This window comes from Lepisma saccharinum, chromosome 24 (assembly GCF_977018435.1).
Source record: "Lepisma saccharinum chromosome 24, izLepSacc3.1, whole genome shotgun sequence".
NCBI lineage: Eukaryota > Metazoa > Arthropoda > Insecta > Zygentoma > Lepismatidae > Lepisma > Lepisma saccharinum.
In genome coordinates this window covers 49,192,655-49,207,097 of record NC_139252.1, presented here as the reverse complement: position 1 = coordinate 49,207,097, position 14,443 = coordinate 49,192,655, and the positions used below count along the sequence as shown (strand labels likewise).

At 37.7% G+C, this 14,443-nt stretch overlaps 1 protein-coding gene across 2 annotated transcripts in view; it reads left to right on the top strand.

The window, feature by feature from the left end:
- Positions 1-13,539, top strand: part of LOC145978318 (klaroid protein-like) — a 120,868-nt gene extending 107,329 nt beyond the window's left edge. For both annotated transcript variants that reach the window (XM_083110873.1, XM_083110874.1), the window contains 6 exons: positions 5,097-5,349; positions 5,562-5,810; positions 6,576-6,691; positions 7,364-7,531; positions 9,252-9,344; positions 10,459-13,539. In XM_083110873.1, the coding sequence (XP_082966999.1) occupies positions 5,097-5,349; positions 5,562-5,810; positions 6,576-6,691; positions 7,364-7,531; positions 9,252-9,344; positions 10,459-10,575 (996 nt within the window). In that variant the 3' untranslated portion in view covers positions 10,576-13,539. The remainder of the gene's footprint in view (positions 1-5,096; positions 5,350-5,561; positions 5,811-6,575; positions 6,692-7,363; positions 7,532-9,251; positions 9,345-10,458) is intronic.
- The last annotated feature ends 904 nt before the right edge of the window (positions 13,540-14,443 follow it).

Below are 14,443 nucleotides of genomic sequence, written 5' to 3'. Positions count from 1 at the left end.
CCCTTTCCCGTCTTTTGCGAACAGAGGTGTTGGCTGGTTTGGGTAGGAGATGGATGATCGCTACCCGGAAGCAGTCGTTGAAACTGATGTTGTGGTGGTTGGTGTGGACGGCGACAGTGAAGTCCAGGTTGTGGGTGGAGGAGCGGTGGTTATTGATGCGGAGGTTGAGGGCCGTTGATGTTTCCCCCAGGTAAAAATCACCACAGATGTTGCAGGTGAGGATGTAGATAAGGTTTGAGGCATGGCAGGTCCCTTTGGGATGAAGGGTAAATTTGCCAGTGGCCGTGTGCACCTGGAGGGTGTGAGAAGTGATGAGGATGGGGCAGGTCTTGCACCTGGGGCGGTTGCATTTATGGGCAGGGGGGTGTTGGATGTGTGGTGAAGGAGTGGGCCAAAAATCCCTCACTCCAAACTACCACCAGTGAAACCCACCCGAGCCTCCTTCAATTTAGCCCCCCCTCCTCCCAAGATCCACCCCCCCTGCCCACCAACCACCCCTTGGAAAGATACATCACTGCCGTCATTTCCACCACCTCTGACAGCTCATTCTTAAATAACTTTCACAACCAAACCAACCTCAACCCCCCCCCCCCCCAACAGAAAGCTCTCAGAGACCTCCGCAACAACCCCAACATCAAAATCCTCCCAGCTGACAAAGGGTCCACCACGGTGGTCTTGAACTCTCAAGACTACCTGGCGGAAGCCAACCGCCAGCTGGCTGACCCCTCCACCTACAAACCCACCACAGTTGACCTATCCGCTGAACACCTCAACAAAATCCAGGACTTCATCCACACCCGCGGCCCCCCTGAGGGCCTTACAGCTCGTACCACCGCCATGTTAATACCCGACAATCCCCGCACCCCCACCTTCTATCTTTTGCCCAAAATCCACAAACCTGGCAACCCCGGTAGACCCATTGTGTCCAGCTATAACTCACCCACAGAAAGAATCTCAGCCTTTGTTGACTCCCATCTCCAGCCTCTTGTGAAGGCTCTGCCCTCCTACCTCCGTGACACCAACCACTTCCTCCAGAAAATCAACACCCTTCCACCATTGCCCCCAAACACCATCGATGTCACTTCCCTCTACACCAACATACCTCACTCCCATGGCCTCCGCTCCATAGAATTCTATCTCAATAGCAGACCCAAACCTCACAACCCCAGCACCAACTTCCTGACCCACCTAGCCCACCTTGTCCTCACTTGTAACAACTTCACCTTTGAAAACCAAAATTTCCTACAGATCCGAGGTACAGCCATGGATACCAGAATGGCCCCATCCTATGCAAACCTCTTCATGGGCCAACTTGAGCAAGAGTTTTTGGCTACCCAACCCCTCCAACCCCTCCTCTGGCTCCGCTTCATCGACGACATCTTCATGCTCTGGACACATGGAGAACCATCCTTGTCAGCTTTCCTGGACGAACTTAACCACTTCCGTTCCCTAAAATTCACCTGGACGCACTCCCCCAACCAGATCACCTTCCTGGATGTGGACGTGCACATCGAGGGAGGACACGTGACTACCTCCATCCACATAAAACCCACCAACCACATGCAATACCTACACTTCTCCAGCTCCCACCCGTTCCACACCAAAAAAGCAATTCCATTCTCTCTGGCCCTCAGGGGACAGCGCCTGAACACTTCACCCACCTCCCGCCAGAATTATAACCTCCGCCTACACCAGGCTCTGGCCAACCGTGGATATCCCTCCATCCTGGTCACCAAGCAAATATCGTGAGCTGCCTCACACCACTACCACCAAGAAACCTGCTGCCAACAACCGACCTGCACTCATCACCCAATATCATCCCCACCTCAACAAAATCAGGCACACACTGCACTCTCTTTTCCCAATTCTCCACAGTGATCCTGAAACCAAAAGCATATTTCCCGACAAACCCAGGGTGGTTTTCAAACGCCCCCCCAACCTCCAAAACATCCTGGTCCACAACACTCCTTCACCACACATCCAACACCCCCCTGCCCATAAATGCAACCGCCCCAGGTGCAAGACCTGCCCCATCCTCATCACTTCTCACACCCTCCAGGTGCACACGGCCACTGGCAAATTTACCCTTCATCCCAAAGGGACCTGCCATGCCTCAAACCTTATCTACATCCTCACCTGCAACATCTGTGGTGATTTTTACCTGGGGGAAACATCAACGGCCCTCAACCTCCGCATCAATAACCACCGCTCCTCCACCCACAACCTGGACTTCACTGTCGCCGTCCACACCAACCACCACAACATCAGTTTCAACGACTGCTTCCGGGTAGCGATCATCCATCTCCTACCCAAACCAGCCAACACCTCTGTTCGCAAAAGATGGGAAAGGGCCTATATATCAGCCATGAGTGCAACCACTCCACCTGGCCTGAACAAGGCCACCCAGTAATACCCATCCCTCACCCACCTTCCCCCCCAAACCATCCCATCCCTCCCGCCCTCCCAACTCTTCCTACACACTCACAGTTTACGACGAGTCTGGTGACGAAACAGTGTTTTTTCGTTCTACGCACAGCTTCTTCTTCGATGGGGACCTGGCAACTCTGCAGTGCCCCAACTTCCGGTTCCGTCTATTTCTTCTCACACCGATGATGCTATAAATTAGCGAAAATTTTGAATCTTTCTACTGTCCGGTGAGTGTTTCCTTTTACCTTCTTTGATTTTTACTTAGCCCTTTTGGCCCTCCTTGCTTTTATCCTATATAATGATATATATATAGTTCACATTTTTATTTTTCGACTTTTGCTTCCGTGATATCGATGTGTAAAAAAAGGAAGATTATTACATTTTCAGGGATAAATCATTGTGCAAGAACCAGAGAAATGCAACTCTAAAAATGCAATTCTCAGTTTTTTTAAAAACATTTTCTCATCTTGAAGGGTTCTATTTGGAGTGAGATCGATGTGTGTCTATTTCTTGTCTTGTGTTGTAAAGTGAAGTCACATATTTCCAATTTACTGAGCCAGGTGTCCCAGGTTCGTATCCCTGGCCTGCGTGTGGATGATGTTTGTGAGTGTTACTGTATCAGTTTCATCGCTTATCCTCGTCATTACAATTAACCAAAAGCAGCAGAAAAGTAACACTAAACAACAAAAAATCAAATAACATCCAATTTACTATTTTTTTTAAAGGTGGGTATTTTGTTTCAATAAAAAAATATTCCTAAGAATATCTTCCCTGGAAGATATCAGGAATATCTTCTCTCCTGAGTTCAGTAAATTCAAGTTCTGTCCCTCTGGTTCTCACATGATGAAATAATGTGATTTTTACACTTACTGCTGTTTTACTGACCTGGTGTCACAATGAGTGAATAATTCAGAGAAGAAAAACTGAAAATCTAGTTTTTTTGTACTTGCCAAGAGTTGGTAACAAAAATCAATTCCACATTTTTCTTCAATACTCTATATAAAATTGTTTTTATAACTTATTTTGTTAACTTATTGTGGACAACGTTGTTTCAACTTGATCCTCAGATAGCAAGTGCATGAAACCACAGAGATTCAGAATTTTAATCATGGGTAAAAGCCTTTGTCTCATTCTCATTGTACACCTACAGTGGTGGAAAGGAGGCAGACGGATGTTTGCTCAAGCCATGGGCTTAGGTGAGAAGGATTCTTAAATTTTCCTATCGTGAAACCATACCCTCCCACATATCAATGAACACTGCTTTAGCTGGATAATTCTTTAGAGCCTTCACTGGTGGTACAAAAGAAAAGTAAACAACACACAATGAATGTGAGACTACTGTTACAAGTATAGTGAAACCCCAATTTTACATCCCTACAGTTTACATTTTCCTATACTTTAAATATTTTTCAGCTTGGTCTCCTGAAAAACATAAAATGAAGGTTTCAGTGAATGTATGTTGCCCAAATGTTTGTAGAAAACTCAAGACAAGAGAAGTAAAATGAGGTGTTAGTAAAGTTTGCTATAAAGGCATTTGATGTATCCGGTTTGTAAGGTTTGTAGTCCTCAGAAAATGTACAGCGTGATTCATAATTCCATCTGGGGTTTCGAACAAGAACTGTGTCCTCTGTCGCTATGTGGTCTAAGGTGTTGTGCTTTGGGCTCAGACTGCAGGGCGGCATAGGTTCGAGTCCACTTGTGTTTAGTCTCTGGGTTTTTTGACCTGTGTATAGGACTGGTGGTAACCCACCATTGTGAGGAAATTTGGGAGCTATGAGTAAATAGCGTAACTCTGTCACGGATATCTCCTGTAATTGCTGAGGCTTCGACGTGCTGACCCCACTTCAAATATCTCCACACCTCTAGGTAGGATTGGGAGAGAGAAACTGGCAGCTGGGAGATAAGCCAAGGCCTTCACGGTCTGTAGAACCACGGGTTATTATTATAGTACAAGAACTATAACACATGCAGCAAAAATGTGTATATCAGTACATAATCTCCCCCAGTTTGCAATCTTAATAGGCCCCATCATGTAATTGTAGATTTAGCAGTTAACACAAACATGGTGTGCACTTGTGAACACAAAGCATTCTGTGTCTTAGAATTTGCTAAATGTGAGTCTGTTGTGATGGTACAACGGAGATTACATACCAAATATCGAACAGAAGCCCCTACAGACGACAACTGCGAGAAAGGATCACGCATGCAGTTGCTGGTATTGATCGTGATATGTTGGGACGTGTGTGTCAGGAACTTGATTTGAGGATTGATGTCTACCACGTCACCAGGGGTGCACATATCGAGCACCTGCAAGGTACTTAACCAAAGTTGGAGAGATTCTTTATGTACTGATATGCACCTTTTTGATGTAGGTGTTATAGTTCTTGTACTATGAATGTTCGAAACCCTGAAGGGATTTGTGAATCACCCTGTAGATTTAAGGTTTTCCTCCATTTTAAATGGTGACTAAATAATTATGGTTAAAGTGTTTTAAATTTTGTGCGATATCAACCCTTGATTCAAGAACTGTGAGATCCTTTGGTTACTCAATAACATCTTAGTTCTTGCTCCAGTGGAAATGCAGATTATATGCAAATTCTGCTGTACAAATGCAAAATGTCAAAATTAACAGCATCTGTCTTTAATATGAACATTTTCTCTTACTTCAGTTGCAGCAGAACCACATGCTAAATTCAGTCCATACCTGTTGTGGTGATAACATCCCATTGGCCACCGTCGAGGAGCATGTGGCTAGTTTCTTGGCCAATCTCTTTGCTGGAAATCTGCAAGGCGGGAATACATCATCTGCAAACAATGGATCTAACATTCCTGCCTGGATCAGAAACTACTTTGTGGCACACGAGGATCTGGAATCAAGGTTGTCCAAGTTGGCAGCTGACATTAAGCATGACCTAAGTAAAGGTAATGTATATTAAGGAAAGATAGGTTTTAATTGTACTACACAAATCCCCCACAATGCTTGAACAGAACTAATTTTACAGAATTGAGAGTATCGGCATGCTTCATTTATATTATTAATGAAAGATTGTTCTTGGAATGGCCTCAGAATTCAACAAAATTCATGACAAGCAACCAAGTGCAAGTTTTTAGCTGACCGTGTTATTCAATTTCAGGAATCAGCTCCAAAGTGCAGGAGGCTGCAAAACAAGAAGCGGAACATTCAGCAGAGGTGATCATGGCAACGGTAACAAAGCAGATCATGGACAGGTTTCACAGCAACCAGGGTTCAGGATTCAACCTCAACGTGTCCGATAAGAGGTACACGCTCACTGACGACGAAGTGAAGGGCATAGTGCACGAGGCACTCCTTGTCTACGATGCTGACAAAACGGGCATGGTGGACTATGCACTTGAATCATCAGGTAGAGGTCTTTGGTTCTTCTTCATATGTTGCCACCTTGGTTTGGTGGGTGTATTGTGTGGTCTACTTGCTATTTTGCCCCATAATACTTGTAATAATATTCTGGATAACTTACATGTGTTCACTTTCTTGCTAACTGATGCATTATAAAAAGTAACCATGCACAATGAAACCTAGATTTTATATTTTTCAGAGTTGCAAGGTACTAAAAATAAAAACTTCAAGTATGTGGAAATGTAAAATCCAAGAAAATGTCATAGCATACGGCTTGATTGGGAACATGAATGTGTATAGCAAGAAAATGGACACAAATTGTGGTTAAATAATTAATATCTGTATTCATGTAACATCTTGTAATACTGATAATAATGATAATTGACCTATTTTAATACATATTATTAATAGATATGTTAATCTTATTAACCTACTAATTATAAAGTTATTGTATAAACATCCCATGTGAGATACTTTGGTTCACACCCCACCCGAAATAATTTTCTTAAGATATGCGTCAGATTTTGGTAATTTTCTTCTTACCACCTGCTTGTGTACTGCCTTACAGATAGTAGGATACTTTAATATTACGAGACAAAAATGTCAGTGAATGTCAGTACAATTTCATTCCTCTGAAACATTCAGGAAGTAAGAGAAAAAATGAATGAAAATGGACAATTTGCTGTGCAATACTTACACATCCAAGTGTACTTTTTTTTGTAGAACCTAACTGAAATGGGTCGGTTGACAAATGTGTTTTCCATCTTTGCAGGTGGCAGCATAGTGAGCACAAGGTGTACAGAAACCTACCAGAGGAAGACGGCTGTCCTGAGCCTCTTTGGAATTCCCTTGTGGTACCCGTCAAACAACCCTCGCACAGTCATCCAGGTGAGGGGCTTCTTACGGATAACATTAAAATCCTGCAGATCGCTGTGAATAACCATCATGAAAGCTAATGTACAGGGTGGTCCATAGGGGTAGAAACACAAAGGGGGGGGGGAACATTGTCATACATGACACAGGAAGGAGAGAACTTTTTAAGATACGTGACCAACATGGTGACCATTTTGGAGTCCTCTATCTTGGAAGCCATGTGACATCAGAATGGGCTAGAATTTCACTAGACATATACATAATTGCAACATACCATTAATCCTTATGCTGCTGGAGCCATAATGTTTTTTGTGGTCCATAAATGTGGAAAAGAGCCCCCAAGTGGCCATTTCATGTGTATATTAACTAACAGTTTAGTTTAGTTATAAATGTAGAAATACCCATTGAAAACAAATATGAATAGGAAAAAAACAAATCAATCTTAATAATATTTAAAAAACATGAAAGGAGCATTATTATAGTATGATATTGTAATAAACGGTCCTACAGACCTTAATGGTTAGGTGGGAGAGGAGGAGAAAAAGGGGGTGTAGAATATGTATTTCTCAATAAAGAGCCCCCTTTTCTTTCCTTCCAAATTCCACCACAAAATATCAAGTATTATATGTGAATTTATTTTTAAAAAATTTTATGCACATTGTTGACTTCCATCCTTCTCCGTTGCAGCCTGGAGTCCACCCAGGAGAGTGCTGGGCCTTCAAAGGCTCACAAGGCTACGTTGTCATCCAGCTGTCAGGACAGGTGAAGATCACAGCCTTCAGCTTGGAACACATTCCAAAAGCACTCTCGCCCAAGGGGAAGATAGATTCAGCTCCTAAGGATTTCTCTGTTTGGGTAAGAATTTTTTGTAAATACCATGAAATACTGTTGTAGTACCAACCCCTTGAAAAGGAATCTCTGTCGTCCATTTCAGCTTTCACATGAAGGCATCATGCAGCCAATTATGTTTTACTGTAATGATTTGTTATGCACGCCTGCTGTAATATTACTATTTTGTAATAATTATTTCAACAAAACTATGTTCCAGAACTGTATCATGTCATCTGTTTCATATGCAACATCTTTAAAAGTGATTTTGGAATCCAGGGCATGCAACTATATGGAGTCTAATTATCAGTTGACACACTAGGAACAAAATGAAATCCGAGATAGTTTCTTTTTAATTACCGGGATAGTTTCTTTTTAATTACCTTTTTTATACCCTCTTTGCAATTCTGTGGTACAATTTAATCTTCCATTACATGCTTATGTTTCATCATGCAAGTATTCCTGTTTTCATATTTTCCACAAAGAAACGAAGTAATCTGGGTGAAATACCACACATCAAAATCTCCTGATACATCAAGGTAAGCAATTACCTTTTGTTATATCAAACAATACACAGGGTTGCTACGTGTCTGGAAAACTGGGAATTATGCAGATTGTCTGGAATTTACGTTCATTTTGGAGTCTGCAAGAGAAAAAGTTGCAAAATGAACAAGCAGTTCACTTCCACTTCTGGATTCGGTTCTTGCGATTCCACTCCCAAAAAAGATTCAGTTTAGAAACTTGTTTCTTTCGTTTTTATGCTTCCCAGTCTTGTGCAAAATTATGGTGCCTTCTAATTTCTGTAATAAATTTTTACTTTTATAATACTAGATATTAGAAAGAATATCAAAGTAAAACTTGCAGTCCAGATATCTGATTGATAACTAAAGTATATGGACAATATGATCATAATTATCAGAAAGGTTGGTGAAGAAGTTATTATCTATAATTTTATAGATCTTATTGGAATTTCGTATAGAATTCCTACTTGCAATAAAAAATTCTCCAGCAAAAAAGCACTCTATGACACTATATATCCGCCAGAAAATGTAAAATTGTGTATGGTTTATGAACTTTTTCTGTTTTTATATTGTGAAGATCTGTTGTGGTGAAGTAATGTACATCTGTTACATTAGCCTGAAGGCTAGATGCATGTGATTGGAGCACCCAATACATTTGATGCCGATTGTAATTTTACATTTTACTCTTCGAATTTTCATGTTTTCTTGTGTGTGTAGAATGAAATTTGTTAAAAAAAAAAAAAAAAAGTTGTGGAAGTGAATATTCATAATAATTAACGGATTATATATTTAATTGAATAACATAGGGTTCAAAAGCAAAAATCATGATGATAAACATGTCTGGGAAAATTTCATTTTTGGACTGTAAAACCTGGAAATGTCAGGGAATTTCATAATCAAAAAATCCAGCAACCCTTATGCATTAAAATTCTGTTTCATGGAATTTCTCACACAATGATGTCAGGCACTTGAAATATTTTACCTGGTTTTTACTCTTCCTCAATTTTTGCTTGACAGTGCAGATAAGAAATTTTGTGAAGTATCAAAATTTTAGTGTGTTCATTTTGTTACTGTGCATCAATGCTCTATTCAGCATGTGCTACTAGAAGATATTTAAGTGAATGGTAGTATATTGTGAAAACAAAGATTTGTGTGATGAATGTCAGATTTTGATGAAACTTTGTGAATATTTTAGTCCAACTATTTTCAAATTATTTCTCATCCAGGGATTGAAGTATGAGAAGGACGTGGACCCATTAATGCTCGGAAAGTACAGATATGACCAGAATGGAAAGCCTCTGCAGTACTTTATAGTGAAAGTAAGTGCTCTTTCTAAGTTTGGTACCTCAAGCTGCACTTACATAAGTACTAGAGATGGACTTTAGTGAAATTTTTCAGATACCCTTCAAAGATACCAATATAAAATGCAATTATACATTGTTGCACTGATCTGTTATTAGTATTAGGTTAATGTGTAAATAAGCAATTTCGTTTTCAAAGGCAAAATCCACTGCAGTCACTTGATCGCATATATAAGGAAGTTAATTAACCAATCATGTTCAGCAAGGAACATTTACAACTATATTGAATCAGTAGAGTCGGTATTGGCCAAAATTCCTCCAATGTATATGGGGCATTCCATTGTCATGGATGAGAATACGCAGACTACATTTTTTTATACTAAAGTAACTAACTGTTCTACAGATAGTTAGGCAACATTATTGTTGCAGTTTCTGTGCAATGAAATATGAAACTTAACACTGTTGATTAAACATAACTACCCTTAAAATACTTTCCAAGATGTATTGCTATAAGTGAACCATTTCCTGTCACGGGTGAGACAGACACTGCCTCTTTATGTAAGATAAAGAGAGAAAGTAATTGAGCTTCGAATGTTCCAGTGGAGGTGAGAAGGAAATTTAACAATTACAGGAGAAATTAATTGTTTTTCGGTGTCATGGGTGGGACACAATATGTAAAATACCTTCTAACTTTTATGTATAATACTGGAATTTTTATGCAAATGACAATTTTAGATTGTTCATTCACAAGATAGGATAAAGTTACAGCATTGCTTTTAATTTAAAAAGTGAGATTCAGGGGCACTTTCACATGGAATGCCCTATATATTTCAGCTGGGAGTGTCTAGATGTTAAAACTTACTTATTTCTTTGATAAAGTAAAAAATAAACTGCCCAAGTTTGATCATGGGTTTTAGTCTCAGTTTTTATGGATATTTTCACTTTAGTTGTAAAAAAAAATCATTACAAATCACGAAATAATGTTGCAAGTAATTTCTTCTCGGTAACGTTTGCATATATGTCTAATTGTAAGAGAATGTGGGAATCTTTCTTCAATAGTGAAATGATAATTTCCTCTTCTTGGTTTTTACACAATTAGAATCTAAGAATATTTTGCACTATTTCATTTCAGGACCCTGATGTGGAACCCTTCCAAATTGTGGAACTGAGAATAGAATCTAACCACGGCAATGTGGATTACACCTGCCTGTACCGGTTCAGAGTTCATGGCGTTCTGATGGACATCTGAAGGAATCCTTTTGCCTTGAACGTTTTGTAATTCCCACGAGAGAGATATTTTTTAAAGAAAGTCGCAAGCCATTTGCCATAGTCAGTCTCTCATGATGTAAATCATTTCATTGACGCTGCGTTTCCACAATGTGTATTTGCATAATCAACATGAAGTAGCACTTTCGGTAGGAAAGAAAACATATTTTTATAAGTACCTGTCAGGGTTCCATAGCAAATGGTCTCAAAGCAAATTATCAGAAGTGTTCGCAATCGAAAACGCAAGTTACCGTTAATGTGCAATTGCCCACAGCCAAGAATCACCAATAGCAAGAAAGTATTTCTGTAGCTAAAATGCTTAGTTTTAACATGTTTTTAAGTACAAAGTGTTATGTAGTCATGCAATGTTAATAAGTTGTTTTTCCTCGATAAGCCATTGTAGATTTGTGTAGAGCCATAACTTTGAGGTGAATGTGAAATGTGCGTAAATGGTTATTTTTTAGATGAGTGTAAATGAGTTACTATTAAGAATTACATATCTTAGCTCCAGGATACATTTTTACATATTTTGCACACTATCTTTTGCTTGAACTTTAACTTACATCACAGATTCTGAATTGTCATTTATTTTGTACTCTTGAAAAAGCTCATTTCTTCTTTGTCATAGTAAACACACATGTGTATAAAGGTAATTTTTTGTTAATATTCGGTACAGAATTTCCCAGGTTTTGAAACAGTATTAAATGTGTGTATTTGTGAAAATTATTAGGTTTTTGTGTTCATTATGAACAAAAACTTATTAAGTTACAAGTTCACGGAATGAAATTTAAAAATTGAACAGCTTCCAACTGTTTCATTCTTGTGTAACTAAACAGAGAATAATATGATTAGTTATTTATTGCATAATATTAAAAAATAATAATTCTAAAAATCCATGAAAGCATGGAGTGTGACACAAGTAAAATTTTCATACTCTTCGTACTAATATACATATTGATACTTACTTTTTTCAAGAAATCATTCTAATAAACTATATACTTTTCTCATGCATCATGTACGAGTTTGATGTTCTGTACAATAAAAATATTTATCCCTTATTTTTGAAGAAGACACATTGTGCATAATATTTGCTGGTCTCAGATTTGCATATTTCTTGCATTGGGTCTCATTTAATAATACAAGTTTTTTAAATAAAAATATATAGATTAAGTATTTATGAAAAATATTGTATTATAGAATCTTATGCCCATAAGTCATTTTTAAAATTACTATAATTATTACTTTAAAAAAGCGTAAAATTAATACCACCAAAATTTTTAAAATTGTGAACATTTTTAATTCAACTTGAAGTGCACAAAAAACTAGAAAAGTGACCAGGCATTTTTTGCCCCATCTACATTCAATATGAAAATTGAATCTGCAATTGTTATAGAAATTTCAATTATGTATTATTTTAAGGCACAAAGTAATTATATTTAATATAAATGCACTTTAATACAGAAATCAAACTTGAGAAAATATTGTGGTGGTGTTTAGACAACTGCAAGTGATTAAATTGTAAGAACTGAACCAAAGATAATTCTGTAATGTTTACATTTTTTCCTAGTATTTTTTAGTGAAACTTGTGCATTGATAAAGACATGCATAAATCTAGTTTACATCCTTGAACACACTAAGGTGGGTTTGGTTTTAGATTGGTAGTATTTATAATGTAAATAAGATTGGATTATTTTGTAGCTATCGTTAGCATAATTAATACAAGTTTTCTTGTTTTGTGTAAGATTGTAAATTGTATTATGGCCCTTCAAAGTATAAATGTATACACTGTGTATTATCTATTGCTGCTTGTAAAAAAATAATTAATTTGAGGAAGAAGAAAATATGGTGAAATTTTTTTGATGTACACATTTCATTAAAATATGTTCAAAATACTGCAAGAAAACAGATTTTCATATTTTCTCCTTTTGCGATTTTTAAAAGTCCATTGTTTGTTCCTAATTTTGTCAATATAATTGTGCCATAGTTCTCCACATCAAGGAAACATAATATCACTGTTTTTACAGAACATCCTGTATGCATAATGTAATAAGTTTTCAAATAGAGGAGTGAACACGTGGCAGAAACTATTAACATATTCCGTGTTACATTTAAAATATGATGAAATTTATTTTAAAATAAATGCACAGAACTTATTTGCATTGAATTTCCATATGCTTCTGATGATTTTACTGCACGTTGTAATTATCAGATAAACTATATGCTGAAGGGAAATCACAAATGTTTGGGGATATGAAGTTTCTAAGTACCTAGTACGTATTGTAAAAAAAAAATATGTGCTTATCAGTGTGCTCTATAATATAACTAGAAAAAATAAGAGATTTATACATAAGTATGTTATCACACTTACCTCCTCACTAAGAGTTAGTTTCCTTGATAAATATGCTTTTCCTTCCTTTGGTCACTTTGGTGTCAGTTTTCTAATGTATGTAGATCCCTAATATTAAGATATTTCAAAATATGGTCTGAAAAGGAAAGAAATATTAAAATAAGACAAGGACAATCTTGTATCTGTAGAATTTGACTCGTAAGTGCCTTATGTATAAAAATATGCAACTTTTTATTGGACAGAGTGAAGGCATTACAAAACTAACAGATTTGTGTCTTTCCCCTCCTCTCCCGTTCTGAGCATAATTACTGTTATTCATTTGCATAATTGTTGAACAAAATCATCAGTTACTACTCTGCCTTCCGTAATGTCTTTTCCCCGTGTGCATATAAGACTTTGGTGTTTTGTTTGAAATTTTGAAGCATCAGTGAATTATTCCTCAATGATTGCTGTGAAGTCGGAAGCATTTATTTTTATTGTTAAGAAATTTAAAAGAAACCTAAATGTGCATATAAATGTAATGCTTTATTGAATGAAGTATTTTCTGTGTATTTGCAGTAAATTGAAAAATAGATACTAATAAAACAGTTATAAACCATACCAGATTTGTTTTAATTTTACCACTTAAATATCCTTACATATATATGTATGTGTGCATGTGCGTAGAATATGTACAAGAGTACTGAGTATTTTTTTTTTTTTTGATGAAGTTAAATTGCTGCAATTGCATTTCATATGAGTGCAAGAGAGTCTGTCTACAGACTTTTTTCCATCAGGAATGGAAGATAGGTAGGTTTTAATGACCAAAATATGGGCCTTTCTGAAGAAAAAAAAATGCTTTATTAAAAAGAGAATGATAGGTTATTTGTTGTATTTTCTTGATTTGCTCTTGGAGATTTCTTTAAAAAATAAAATATATAATGGGTGTACTGTGTATATTTGATTTCAAAACTTACATTTTTACTGAAAATTTTCATGAACAACTAAGCTAATGTCTATAAAAGAGTGTCGCAGTGATATAAAGGGAAGAAATTCAATTAAACGCAAATAGGTAATTGCTGCTATTAGGACAATCCATTGGTTACAATATTACTGTTAACAAAAATAAGTATTATACAAAACATAAATCACTAGCATATGTTTAATAGTATTTGCAAGCTGTGCAATCTTTTAATAAGATGATAAAAATACACACAGATGCATGTGTGGGGAAGGGTGAACTTCCTGAGAGACTGACTGAAAGATACAAAGTGATAATGGATGTAGTTCAGCAATCTCCACCAGATGGCAGCACAAGATAGGACAGTTCTACCATCTATGAACAGGAGTCTAAAGCTTGTAATTCAGAGCCACACCACTAGATGGCCTGACATCTATTGGTGGGGCTCTGAACTAACTCCAGGAGAGCAAAAAGCAAAACTACTCTATCCTAGCTCAATCAGTGAAGGGGGATCATCCTGCTGATTGAGGCCTGGGCTCAAGCCCTTTGCTTGGTGCAGGTACA